This window comes from Lagopus leucura, unplaced genomic scaffold (assembly GCF_019238085.1).
Source record: "Lagopus leucura isolate 7727_CA_CO unplaced genomic scaffold, USGS_WTPT01 Super-Scaffold_100015, whole genome shotgun sequence".
In the NCBI taxonomy this organism is placed as follows: domain Eukaryota; kingdom Metazoa; phylum Chordata; class Aves; order Galliformes; family Phasianidae; genus Lagopus; species Lagopus leucura.
The window spans coordinates 15,494,656-15,507,864 of NW_024962269.1; the positions used below are offsets into that span (position 1 = coordinate 15,494,656).

Below are 13,209 nucleotides of genomic sequence, written 5' to 3' on the forward strand. Positions count from 1 at the left end.
AGCTATGGGCTAGAATTGATTTTTTTAATGAAATGATCTGGGGACACTTCTAAGTTTTTCAGAATGCAGTAATTATGAAGAAATGTGATTATAGCTGTCTCTTTGTGCTCCTATCAGTTCTTAGCACGCTATAATTTGCTAACATTTTTTCCCCAAGATGGAAGAGACTTCGATTTGTGAACCAAAATTACTTTCCTAGAGGAAAAAAAACATTTCATAGTAAATTTGCTCACTAAAAATCCAAGCATGTAACTTTAGCAACTTGGTTAAAACTACCTCACACCTTGCAAATCTTCCTTTAGATCAATGAGATACTCACAGGAGTAAAGCAGGGCTGTTATCTGTGCCTCAGAGCTGGCTGGATAGATCACAGAAAGGAGCTGAGCACCGTTGGTCCACACTCAGCTTTTCTAAGGAATCTACAGTAATCAAGCAACTAAATGTGGGCACCAACTCCATCGTATCCTCCCAAAAAACAGCTGTTAAGTGCTTTCCATCAGCTGCCAACGATTGGCTGCAGGTGTCTGTGTTTCTCAGCTTTAGAGGGCCTTCCCCAGCACTGTGTTTGCAGTCTTCTTTCCCTGGATGGGTTTCAGTCAGAGCTACTTTACAATGTTTCTGGTGGCTGAGTTCATTACCAGTTGGGTGATAACCAGTAAGTCCATTTCCAGCGACCTCTGTTTTGCTATTTCTAAGTTTAGAACTTCCTTTAATAGAAGCGAATCTGCTGGCTTTAAACATTTGCTCAGGACACCTAACAGCAATTGACTTTTATGATGTCTGCAGAAGCCAGCAACACGTGGGCTCTGGCTGCGATGTTCTTCTCATTGGGTAGGGTGGAATTAAGAGCTCTGTGAAACACTGAGGTGAGCACACCCCATCTGCTCTTGGCACAGCTGTGCAGCAGCTCCCCTGCCCCGTCTGCACTGGGATGCAGGAGCCTCTCCTCCTCCTCAAGCCATGACACAGCCCAGACCCTGACTATGTGTTAGGGAACAGCTTTGATCACTGGGCACCTGAGTCTGGCTGCCTTTCACTGCAGACATCCTGGCACATAATTACTTAGATAACACATCAAGCTCCGTTTTAACAGGTTTCTTTGTCCCCTTAGCTTTACTGGGAAGCTGTTCCAAAATCTCACTGATCTGATGTTAGAAATCTCACTCCCAGCCTGGATGCATTCATGGCCAGTTGATCCTCATTTGTTCTTGTGCCAACTCTGCTATCTAACTTAAATAGCTCTTCTCCCTCCTACTGTTTACCCCGATGCATTTATAGATGGCAATCACACTCCCTCTCAGCATTCATTTTGCTAGATAAAAGAAGTCTCTCTTCATACACTCCCCCTTATCCTCCCACCTGCTTTTGCCTGCATGTGTTCCAGCACCAGCACTCCCCTGCACACACTCCAACACCTCTGCTCCTACTTGTCTCAGCAGCTTTAAGTTTTACTGTAAGGACACGGGCAGCATCCCAAGCAGTGGCCAACTGCCTGGCAGAGGGGAAATGGAGGTGAGCCCCTTCCAGCCTGGAGGGGTTGTGCAGGGTGCCCTGCTGAGCAAGGTTGGGCAGCAGGATGGAAAGCAGAAAGGTGGCCCTCCAAGCATAGGGAGGAGAGCACACCCAGGACTCTGCCTCAGCACTTCAGAGGATTCCTCTGACATTTTTGTTCATTTTGCATCTGCACTGCTTCCCGTGTGACCCCAGCTGGCACAGGAAAGAAATGAATCCTCCAAGCACAACTTGTGCACATTTTCCTGCAGAAAGTGGAAATGGCACCAGACAAACTGATTAGGAAATGAAACTCGTTACTGCAGCCATTAGGGGCTTTATATGCTCTTTTGTCTTACTTGGCTGGAGAACAGCAAGACAGGAGCTGCTTATTTTTGGCCATCCTCAGCTACTCAGCACTGCAAAGCTTTCTCATGAATAAGTTAGATGCTGGGGGATGTAAAGGAGTAGTCAGGGAATACATTTTGATAAGTGCCCTAAAAATACCAGATCCATTTTTTTCCTTCTTTTCCAATGCCAGGACAACCTGCTGATCAACTACGAGAGGCAGCAGTGCCGCAAGGCGGGCAGCTTTCACACTTGTCCAGATGTACCGCTGGGTTTCATAGCTCTTTGGCAGCTAAATATTTGAAACTGCTGTGTGATCAGATAGCGCTGCAGGCTGGGAATCAAGAGAGGTGCTTGCTTTGACCTTTTCCAACTTCACTGAAATTAGTGCAGTAGGATTAGTGGTCCAACTCCACGCTCATGGTGTTCATCCTGAATCTGACATTATGAGCATTTGCACTTCCAACTTGGGGAGCAAAGCTGCACAATGCAAGGGGACCATCCACCTCAGAAAACATATTTACACATCTGTCTAAACTTTTCTCTGTGAAATCTCTAGAGCCAGCTCTGTTATTACAGTTTAATGAGATTGGTTTTTTTAGAACCAAGAAATGTCCAACAAGAGTACAAATGGAAATATTTTTGCATGCCCTGTTTCATTACATGGTGTCTTTTTGGCACCAGTTTTGTTCCCGTGGCTTCCCAGTGACCACAGCTACATTTGGATGAAGCCAATGCAGCCAGCAAGCACCATCATTTTTAAAGCTACAGCCTTAACGAAACCAACTGCATTTCTTTTTTCTTCTGCTCCCTATCCTTCGCCTCACCTTGGCTTATTAAGTGTCCAGTGGAAGAGCTGCCTTACTATTTACCACATCTCAGCCTATTGCTGAAGCGGTGAATTCAGTGTAGTCCATGAGTGGCCCCAGGGAATCAATCGCACACGCAGGGATGTCCTCCTAGATGCCTGAGATTTCCAATCTGAAGAGCTCTGCTGAGAGCATGAAGGGACAGCACAGCTCTGAGCACCTCAGATGAAAACTGTGCTCACCCCCAGCACCTTCCCGCATCTCTCTTGGTGCCAACAGCAAATCTGTGTGTCTGCTGATTTGGGAAATGACGATTTAGCCAAGTTAGACTCCTGACTTAATGCTTCATTGATTTGCTTTCATTATATTAATGAAGAATCACAATTATCTGGTTCTTTATCTTTCCTGAGATGCAAACATAGCCTATAGTTGCTTAGGAAGCAAGGCTTATTGACCATGGGCTGACGCTCCCATCAGAGGGCACAGAGATTACACAGACACAGACAGGGAAGGCAGACCCTGCTGTGTCCATCAGAGGAACCATGCCAGCATCCAGCAGGCATTGCTTCGCTTTATTTCCTTGAACTGATAAGAACAGTGCTGCAGTGAGGTGGGATCATATCTACCTTACTGGAGCTGCTCCCATCCAGATTACGCGGAAAGAAGCGCGAAGTCACACCGCATGAGAGAGTGTGGTAGCTTGGGTTGGAAAAGCAGTGCACACTGCTGCTACCTTGAGATACATCTGGGAAGAAAACAATCATCACAAATACTTTGGAAGCTGTAACGATTCTTCAGAAACTGAAAACACACGAGAGACAGTGAAGTTGAGAAACCCGACGAGCGCTGTGTCAGTGCTGTGTGCTATGCAGCATCTCCAGGTGAAACGTATTCTGCACATCATGGGGTGAAGCGTTGCAGTATTAGCATCAAGCATAAGATAAAAAAGCAACATCATTATCTGGCACAGCACTGTCCTTTTGAAGAACTTAAAGAAAGAAATAAAAATTCCTGACAATCCACCTGTGCTGTGCAGAAGGGAAGAAATGCAAAGCTCAGCGAATGGATGTTTAGTTTACAGCAGCTTCTTCCCTGGTTTAAGCACATGTAGGAGCCACTGGTGATAATAATCCCTTTAGCTATGAAGCAGAACTTCTTGTTCCAGGGTGTTATAAATCAATGTGCTATAGCTGTACCAAGAAGCCAAAAGCACTTCCTATAGCTTGTTGTGCAAAGGCACAGAGAAAAAGCAGAGAAAAAGTAGGGCATTACACTGTTACACACAGACCTCCTCAGCTATTTCCTTTCTTCAGCTCAGCAACACGTTTACCAAACGAAACAGTTTACCAGGAAACACATCATATCTCCACAGGTGGTTCTAAGGAAAGCATCACTGCCAGGCTGGCTTCAGCGTGACAACAGACAGACACATATTTCAAAGCTGCGCCAGAAGAAAGAGTAAAAAATCCAAACAACTCAAAACCACATCAATCACCACGCCCTGTAAGAAGTAAATACTTGGATTAGTTTTAATGAGCAGGGCTTCAACGGCAGAAGGGAGGTCAGCCCCAGAAAGGCATGCAGACGCAGAGGGCAGCTGCCCGTGGAGCTGGTGGGGAAGGGCACTGCCTGCAGGAGCCGCCTCCTCTGCCCTCTGCTCCTCTCATTCCGTACCTGCATTCCTGTGGCCGTGCACTTTGCTTTGCTGACATCTGGTGGAGATCTCGATTTAGCTTAATTTACTGAGAAATATCCCATTTCAAATAAGAGGTTTTAGCTGCAGGGTGTCTATTACGTAAGTGCTGGGGGAGGGACCTGCACGCGTGTGTGCAAATCTGACCCAGCATCTTTCTGCTGGAACATGCAGTGTGATTTTTGAGGTCACTGCAAAACCTTTTGGTCCTGGTTGTGTTCTGAGGATATTGCCAGCAAAGGCTCTCAGATCAGCACATGCTTCCAGGACTCAAGCATTTTCATGTAGCTTCTTTTGGCTTGCCACCAATAACTTTCTGCCCAGCACAGCAGCTGGGGAGATGAGACAACCTGCCAGGGCTCTGCCACCTCCTCCCCCTTAACTCCATGATATGTGCAATAGTTACATACAAACAGCTGCTGCTGGGGGTCTGCAAATGAAGGCTGGGTCTGGGACCCAAAGACAGCAGCTCACACCGCCTTCAGCCTGCCCATGAGGTGCTGTCTGCTCACTGGGGAGCACAGCTCCAACCCACGTTTTTCTGCTCTGCAGGTGAGTGTTTGAGCCTGAGCTCTCAGTGCTGCCTTCCCCTTCCCTTATCTGCTGTGCCCTCTCTCAGCTGCAAGGATCAGCCTGAAGAGAAGGAGGTCTGGCTCGCTGCTCTGCGGCCAGATAAGAGGTGCACACTGATGCTGCTGAGGCAGCTGATGCCTTACAAGTTCACACCCAGCTTATCTGGCCATAGCGCTTGTGCACCCGAAATGAGCTGAAGGAAAAGTCTCCCAGACTGCCCTGCTATTTAGCACTGTGCTGAATTAATGAATCTGAGCTCGTACACAAGTCTGCATCGCCAGAAATCTTGTCTTCCTTCATTGCATGCAGCCCCATATACTCAGAATTACTCCTTCTACACAGTTCCATTTGGCTGATACTTAAGTACCCACACAGGTTGATTTACCTTGATAGCACAGTCCATTTTCTACACATTTATTCATGAAGCTCTTACAACCACTGCCTGAAAATACATCAAATTCAAATCTAATGCTATCCCAGTACAAAAAAAAAAAAAAAAAAAGAAAAAAAAAAGAAAAAAGAAAAAAAAGAAAAACCTCTTCCCAAAGATGAGAATTTCATTCTACCCTGAATAGTGCACTGACTCAAATGGCTAAAATGACAAAAAAAAAAAAAAAAAAGAACAATTTAAATTAAAACAAAATAAAAACAGCCCCAAAGGTTATGTCAATGTTAGCATGGAGAGATCCATGCTGTGCAGGGCCCCATGAAGGCACAGTCCCACTGCGAGCCCCGGCTGCGCAGTGCTGGAAGGCACAGAGATCTGGATGGGAGCCAGAATGCTCCATCCCTTGCAGGACTGTGAGCCACGGCTGTGCGGTGACACAGAGAGCAATGATCCACATCCTGCAATGGGAGGACAGGGGGGCATGGAAACGGGGAGTGAGCACTGCAGTAAATAGAACAGAGAGCTCGAGCTGCAAACTGGCATTGCTTTCTTCTTCCTCTCAGTTGGCTTTTTTGTGTGGATCTTCTCCACTCACTGAGTGTCAGTGGGGCAGCTGAACGCTCAGGATGCTGTACTTGCATTGAGCTTTGCTCAGTTTTTGGCTCTCAGCATAGGAATCGCCCCTATCATAAAGTCTGTTATGACTCTGAGAAGACCTCCATCGTCAATTCAGCCCATAACCACACCTCTGTGCAAGTCCTGAGAAGAAATCTCTGCTGCTCTCCAGCACTACTGCATCATTTTCCCTTCTGTCCCTATGTCCTTGAGTTAACGATCCATGCTTTAAAATCCTCTATTGGATGCAATATATCATTCCCATGCTGGGAGCACTGTTCTGCTTTCAGGTTTATTGGGGACAGCCTGCTCTTAGATCCATGTGCAGTGGGTCAGCTTCCCAACATGGGTGGTTCTCCTTCCCACCAGTAGCTGTTAAGTGTGTTCTGCTGCCACATCCTTCATTCCCAGATACTGAATGGTCAGAGGGCTGCCCAGGGCTTTTCCTTTCCTATAATCTCCCTCACATATATGCACGCATTATCAGTATCTGCAGAGCTAAAGACACACAGACCCAAAACATCCTGCAGACACAAGTTATTGATTCCAGCCTCCAGGAGCTACTGATCTGCACGTATGATTCTCTATGACAGTGACACCACCACCCACACAACAGCAATGGTGGGTCAGATTAACCACAGACCCATGTGGGGCTGGATTCTGCAATCACTGCTCAGGAGGAATTCCTGCCAAAGTCCATGGGTTTGCAAAAGATTGTATTCACTGCATGAGTGTATCTGCAGAGTATTCATTCTGCCCTTAATCCACACCTGAGACTCCAGGCAAAAATCTCTGGTGTATTCCTTTAATGCTGCTACTCTCCTTCAGTGTCCTGCAATGCACAAATGCTCGTGCATGCCCACACGTGTTGTTCTCGCCATCCAGCCGTGCTACATTCTCCATTTTTTATCTGTGATCTTGTCTCAGTTTTCATCCAGTTTTCTGATCAATAGAAGTGAAAGGCTGAAAACAGCACTGGCAAGGCCAAAGCTGGGAAGGTGCCCGATGGGTAGGAATTTTTGTAGGGCCACTGGAGCAGCGTCAGAATTTGGCAAGGAGTTTGTGCAGAATCTGGAAATCTCCTCCTGAAAGATGACAACTAGAAACAGTGCTGATACCTGTAGACGTGTTATAATGAGATGAAGATGCAGCATGGCTTCTAACTTCTCAGACTTCCTCTGCAAGAAACACAGCAGTTTGTCATGGGAGAGGCAGGAATGGATGGCTGACTCCTCAGCTGCAGCTTCTTGAGAGACAAAGTTTCTATTGCATGTAGCAATTGCACAAAGACAAACCGAAAGGCCCAGCCTCAGCACACCCATCATTGAATGAGATGAACATGATGGAAACAGGACCAGTAGAGAACCTGGCACTTCAGCACTTTTACAAACTGAGCTGATACAGAGCAGCAATGCCAGCAAGAATTAACTGCAGTGCCGTGCCCAGAGCCCAGAAAAGGATCCCAGGTTCAGTGGAGCTGCAGGATGTGATCCCTCAGACATTTGTGATGTATCCAGGAACTCATCCATCCCAAAGTGTTCTTTGCTTAAGTGTTGTGTGACAGCAGGAACACCTGAAAGGAATGTGAAGGGCATCATACAGGAGGTTCTGTGCCTACAGAGGCATAACCAGCAGGACTGTGCTGGGCTCCAGCATCTTCAAATGTAAAGACTTTGTAGCTGAGGAGGAAAGTCATCTGTCTATCTTCCATCTGAAGGGTGAGAACTTCCTTTCACAGCATTGCCTTTCTTCAGACTTCTTGCAGAGCGTGAGACTGGGATGCCATCAGATCGACTGGGAAATCTCCATTCACGGTAAAGTATGGAGAAAAAACAACGCTGTCTGGAAGGAGAAGCTCAGTGACTGCAGTCAGGAACTCCCAGCCTCAGCAATACGCCTTATTTGCAAATTTCTAAGTTGTGCCTCTTCAACACGCCGGGTTACACATCCATTGACTGGAAGAGCTCACAAATAAATTATGTGGAACAGGCTTTGTAAATAAAAGGATAAAGTGTCAATGTGAACGAAACGGATGGCTGAAAAGTTCAGAACAATTTCCCGTGCCAACAGCTGTGATTTGCTCTCTTGGAACTCGGAGCCCTGCTGTTGCTGAGATGTGCCACAGTTCTCTTTTGCAAGTTCATGGTCTGGCTCTTCAAACGATGTAGAAATGACAAATTTCAGGCCAAATCATGCTGGCAACCAGCTAAGGATCAGATGAGCCCTCTTTGGCACTGTTTTCATAAATTTCTTACCCAAATCAGCAGCTTAAGCAAGAGCCTGCAAAGCTAACATTCAAAAATAAGGCAATGAGAGGAGGTCCAAGGCTGATTTTTTTTTTTTTCCTCTCATCTTGTAGCTGTGAGAAGAAGGAATGTTCCAGTATAAACCCAAGTGATCTAAAAATGAGTTTAGGCTGCAGTGTTTGGCAGACAGTAACATCTGCTTGGTGGGAGAGCCTCCTTCCAGGTGCACCCAGGGCAGAGAGGCGCAGAATGCAGCCATGCCACTCCAGGACAGCACAGAGGGCAAACCAGGGGCAAGAGGCTGGGCCTTGTGCATCCTGACTATAAAGCAGGAAGAAAAAGGCAATGCACAGCTGAGAAAGCAGAGGTGCTGGGTCAACTTCTGCCTGTTTCAGAGGCTGGTATTTACTAGGATTTAAAATTCCAGCCTTATAGCCATCCAAAGGGAGATGCAGCAAAGAGCAGACAGAGAACAGCGAGTGCTGAGCAGATCCTCACTGGAGACAGGTTGGAGGAAACAAGAAGGAAGCAAAACCACCTCCCACCTGGCTTCCTACCTGACACTGGACACTGAGGAATGAAGAATAACAGCAATGAAGTTTAGCCAATCTGTTAAGATAAACTGATCTCCAGACCAGAAACAGAAGATGGAAAGAAGTGAGAAATCAATCAGTGCAACTTTTTTTTATTATTATTATTAACTTAAATAACCTCCCCCTTCCTCACTCCTGCTTTTATCAGCTCCTGGGAAGAAAATTGACACCAGCTGTTTCAACGGCAGGGGTTGGTCTGCACCCAGAAGGGACAACAGACAGCAGGGCTCAAATCAGAAACAGCAACACAGACAAAAGTAAAACCTTAATACTAATCCAGTCAACTCCACTCCTCACCAAAAGTCATCTTAAGGTTTCACAGAGGAAAAATAGGACTTTATATATTCCATGCAGCATATTTCACATCTAGGTCTATCCACTGTCTTGTAAGTAATGTTTCATACATGAAGCAGCTTCAGTCAATTTACGTTGTATTTGCTTTCCTGTCTCTGCTAAGTGATCATGGTATTCGGAGCAAGAATAGAAGCATCATTATTTCTGACACTCAGTAGCATGTTATACATCACAGGAGCTTGATTTCCTCAACATACAGGAATACGAGTCAGTATTTGATTAACATAAAAAGACCCTTACCAGAAAGTGAGTAATCTGTATTAGTCATCCTCATGGCTGGAGTGTAAGATACACTTGGCATGTCATGGCCCTTCTCCTTCTGTTTCCGTCGATACCACACAAACAGTGCCAGCAAGACCATAATAATTAGAAGGAGAATAATAATTCCAATGATTGCTCCCACTGAGTGCCTCTCTGATCCAAGAGCTGGACTAATTTTAGTATAGGGGTTTAATTCTTCCATCATAAGAGCCGCTGTTAAAAGTAATTCATAACACACTGTAAATTGAATCGCGCAATTCATTTCTGAGATTTTTAAGTACATCATTGTTAACAAAAACAAAACAAAGAGGGACAGAGGGAGAGAGAGATTTTACAAATAGAATTTCACTGTACCTTGATCACATCTGATTCCTTTGAAGCCCGGACTGCAGTAGCAAGTACCTGTCACATGGTCACATGTAGCATTATTCATGCACTCACAGAGTTGTTTGCAACCGTAACCAAATGTTCCTGGTGAGCACTCTGGGAAGCCAAAGAAAAGATTGGAAAGAATCCTGACTTTCTGGAGGAAGAAGGTGAGATCCTCGCCATGGAAATTCAGCAGAAAATCACCCTTGTCTCACTAGGATAACTCCCCAAGGTTGCATTGCTACTTGAAGCAAGAGACAAATGTATGTAGTGTACAATTTGTGGTACAACGTATTAAGCTGTAACTTTCCTTCAGGAAAAGCCACACAAGACTTCTCAAGGATGAAACCAACAGCACACACACACTTGAAAAGCCTTGATATATATTACAGGTGTATGGAATTTAACAGGGCGTGATCTCAGAAGCTATAGAAAATATCTTGAAAGAGCATAGCATATGCACATTCTTTTCCTGGGTGGACTGCAAATAGAAGTTTTAATGTACTTTCACATGAACACAGCAGACTTTTACCATACAAATTCTGCATACTTTCATATTTATCCCCAATAGTGCTAGAAGACTAATATCGCATTGGAGATGGACTTACAGAACTGAGCATCTGAATGATTCGATTTGCTCCGTTTCTGCATTAGGATTCCTAACATGGAAGGAATTTCTATCCTGTTTCTGTCAGAGACAAAATGATTGAATGTCCAACTGAGAAATTTATTCATACAATTACTATGATGGGCTATTATGATAACTCCGTAGACAGCTTACTAAATTTCTCGAAGCAACATTCAATAACAAATTGAAAGAAGCAACTTCTGTCATATCCTTGTTATTTCTGGAGGGAGGGCATTATGGAATGCATGCACACTTGCTATGATCAGGGAGAACATGTGGCTTCTTGAGTGTCACTGCCACATTTTGCACAGGGTGACAATACCTTCCCAGTGCCAGTCTGTAAGCAAATTCCAGTTACCAAACGTTAATATGAAGTGATGAACATTAGCCTGTATCTTTTTAAGGAGTATAGCCTAAATTTTTGGACTGCACCGCAGAAACGATGTTTGCACTTTGGCATTTCATCTGTAGCGTGGTGCAACTGCCCATCCAGGGATTCTGAGAAGGAAGGAGCCTTAATACAGACATATTATACCAAATACTTTTAAATAGTAGAAAAGCAAATAACTGAATGCATTAGTAGTTTGGATAGAAAATAAAATCTCAAGCTTTGTAGAAAGGTCAAATTAGCAACGCTGTTTCTTGCATAAAACCTTGTGTTGTGATTCAGTTCTACTATGAAACTTCACACTTCCCTATTTATTCATGGGTAAAGGTGCACACGAATTCACAGTAAGTTGGCTGCTCACAGAATTACAGCGGTGCCGTCCGTAATCCTCACGAGCATGCAGATTTGATCCTGAGACACACACTTGGATGAATGTTAAGTATGTGCAAATGGAAAAGATGTTCATGAATTGAGTTATATGTCCTAATGCACTCATAAAGATCTGTGCAGTAAGCTGCAGGGAAGCTCTGAGGTAGGCCTTTGACTTGCAAAGTTAGCAGGAATGTTTAATTGCATTACCTACTGCCAAAAAAAGAAGAAAAAATGTATCTGTGGAATTAATGCCCTGGTAAGGTGAGAAAGATTTCATCCTGTATTTAGAATCCAAGTTAATGTGTGAAAATTTTCTTTTGATTTACTATACTGGACAAACAAGTAATTTTTCAACTGCAGCATATACAGTTTCCACAGCCCTAAATCTTTATCCTTAAAAGAAACCATTTGGCACAGTGTGCTAAATATGCCAGCGAGACGCTGACAACAATTACTGTAAGATATGCAAGCACTCTTGCAAGGTAATTGAAGTTCATTGTTAAACACTTGCTCACTACTCAAGTTAACTGCAATCCTTCCAAAAATGACAAGCAGCTTTTGTTTCCTTGATCTGTTTTCAATGTACAGATGAATCTTTATTTGGTCCGCATCTACAGTGTAACAACTTTGTCACGGAAACCTCAACTTTCCTTGGAAGTCAGAGAGTGGAATGGCTCTTTTTGAACTCTTCTGTCTTCCTTCATGCCTGGGGAAACCCAATGCTGTCGCGCTCAATAGTGTTAGTAAGGCATGATGCAGTTTGGGGTTCCTATCAATCAGGTACAAGTAAAGTGGTTTGGGAAGGCTGCCTCCACTCAGTGCTGGCTGTGAGACAGGCTTTGATCCCACCTTACTTCATGCTGTGAAAGGAAAGGCCCAATCTGCAGTGGATTCACTGTACTTTACTGCCCTAAAACAGACCAGCTGGCTTTTCAGAGATGCCTTCCTTTCCCTACATATGATGCAAGGTGCCTGATTGAGGCTGACAGACACGCGCACCTCAGTCCACAGCTCATTTTTGCAAAGGATTCTGAACTCTTCCCCACAAGAAATGGCAAAATGAAGTCATGCTGCTACTTACTTTGCTCACACTGTTTGCCTGTGAATCCAGTCCTGCACGTGCACTGCCCAGTGACGTGGTCACAGTCTGCTCCGTTCTGACACTGACACACGTTGGCACAGTTTTTTCCATAGAAAGCAGCTGGGCAACCTTTCAGGAAGAAGAGTAAGGAAAGATGAAGAAATGAACTGAAACACAAACTCGAATGTGTTAACAGCATGAAATAAATGAGCCTATAAATCTATGGATTTTCAGCCTGTGTATATCTAACAACATGTATTTGATGATCTAAATGCAGAGCTACCACAGCAGCCGATTTTCTCGCAGTAGTGTTTCTCCTGTCTTACAGAACTGCCTTTTAAGCACTTAAGAAGAATAAAAAATTCACGCATCCACACAAACTACATTTTCAAGGAGTGAAAGAAGACAGCTGGAAAGAAACTCTGTAAGAGGCCAGAGATCAGTTGGTTACTTGCAAGTGGAAGAGCCCTCTCAGAAGGCTCACTGGAACATGATCTCCCCTTTTGTGCTGATAATTTTGCGCTGGTGAGATGAGAAATCTCACACATTTTCCTAAAGCTGACAAATGTTTTCCAGGGCTTTACAAAACACGGAAAAGGATGGTACAGATTCTGACAATGAATCAATAACCTAAATGGTCAGACCCTCATTTTCTAGCATGCCAAGGGCATAAAAAGCCTTGAGAAGCTTCAGGACACTTTCCTTGGAGTGACAAAAGTTATCCACTAGCATGAAGCAGGTGGTATAGCAGCAAGAGTGCAATACTTGGAAGAAACACGAGGTAGCAGCACACACTTTGACAGATTCCTAGACAAAATAGCACATCTGAAAGGCTTACGCTGTGTGCAGTAGAGCCCAGTCCAGCCATGAGTACATCTGCATTCTCCATCATAAGGGCTGCACATTGCTCCATTGTGGCAGTTGCATGAATGAAAGCAATCCATGCCCCAAAAACCTGGGGGGCAAGCTATGAAAATAAGAAACATTTATCAGCAGTGAT

General features: G+C 44.6%; 1 protein-coding gene across 6 annotated transcripts in view; it reads right to left on the reverse strand.

The window, feature by feature from the left end:
• The window catches only part of MEGF11 (multiple EGF like domains 11), a 254,379-nt gene that overhangs the window by 15,136 nt on the left and 226,034 nt on the right, over positions 1–13,209 (reverse strand). For 5 of the 6 annotated variants that reach the window (XM_042875569.1, XM_042875567.1, XM_042875568.1 and 2 more), the window contains exons 18-21: positions 13,048–13,176; positions 12,210–12,338; positions 9,726–9,854; positions 9,351–9,584 (exon numbers count right to left, since the gene is read on the reverse strand). In XM_042875569.1, coding sequence (XP_042731503.1) covers positions 9,351–9,584; positions 9,726–9,854; positions 12,210–12,338; positions 13,048–13,176 — 621 coding nt within the window. Of the gene's footprint in view, positions 1–3,274; positions 3,394–9,350; positions 9,585–9,725; positions 9,855–12,209; positions 12,339–13,047; positions 13,177–13,209 lie in introns of all 6 variants that reach the window. The other variant, XM_042875573.1, reaches the window with a different exon arrangement.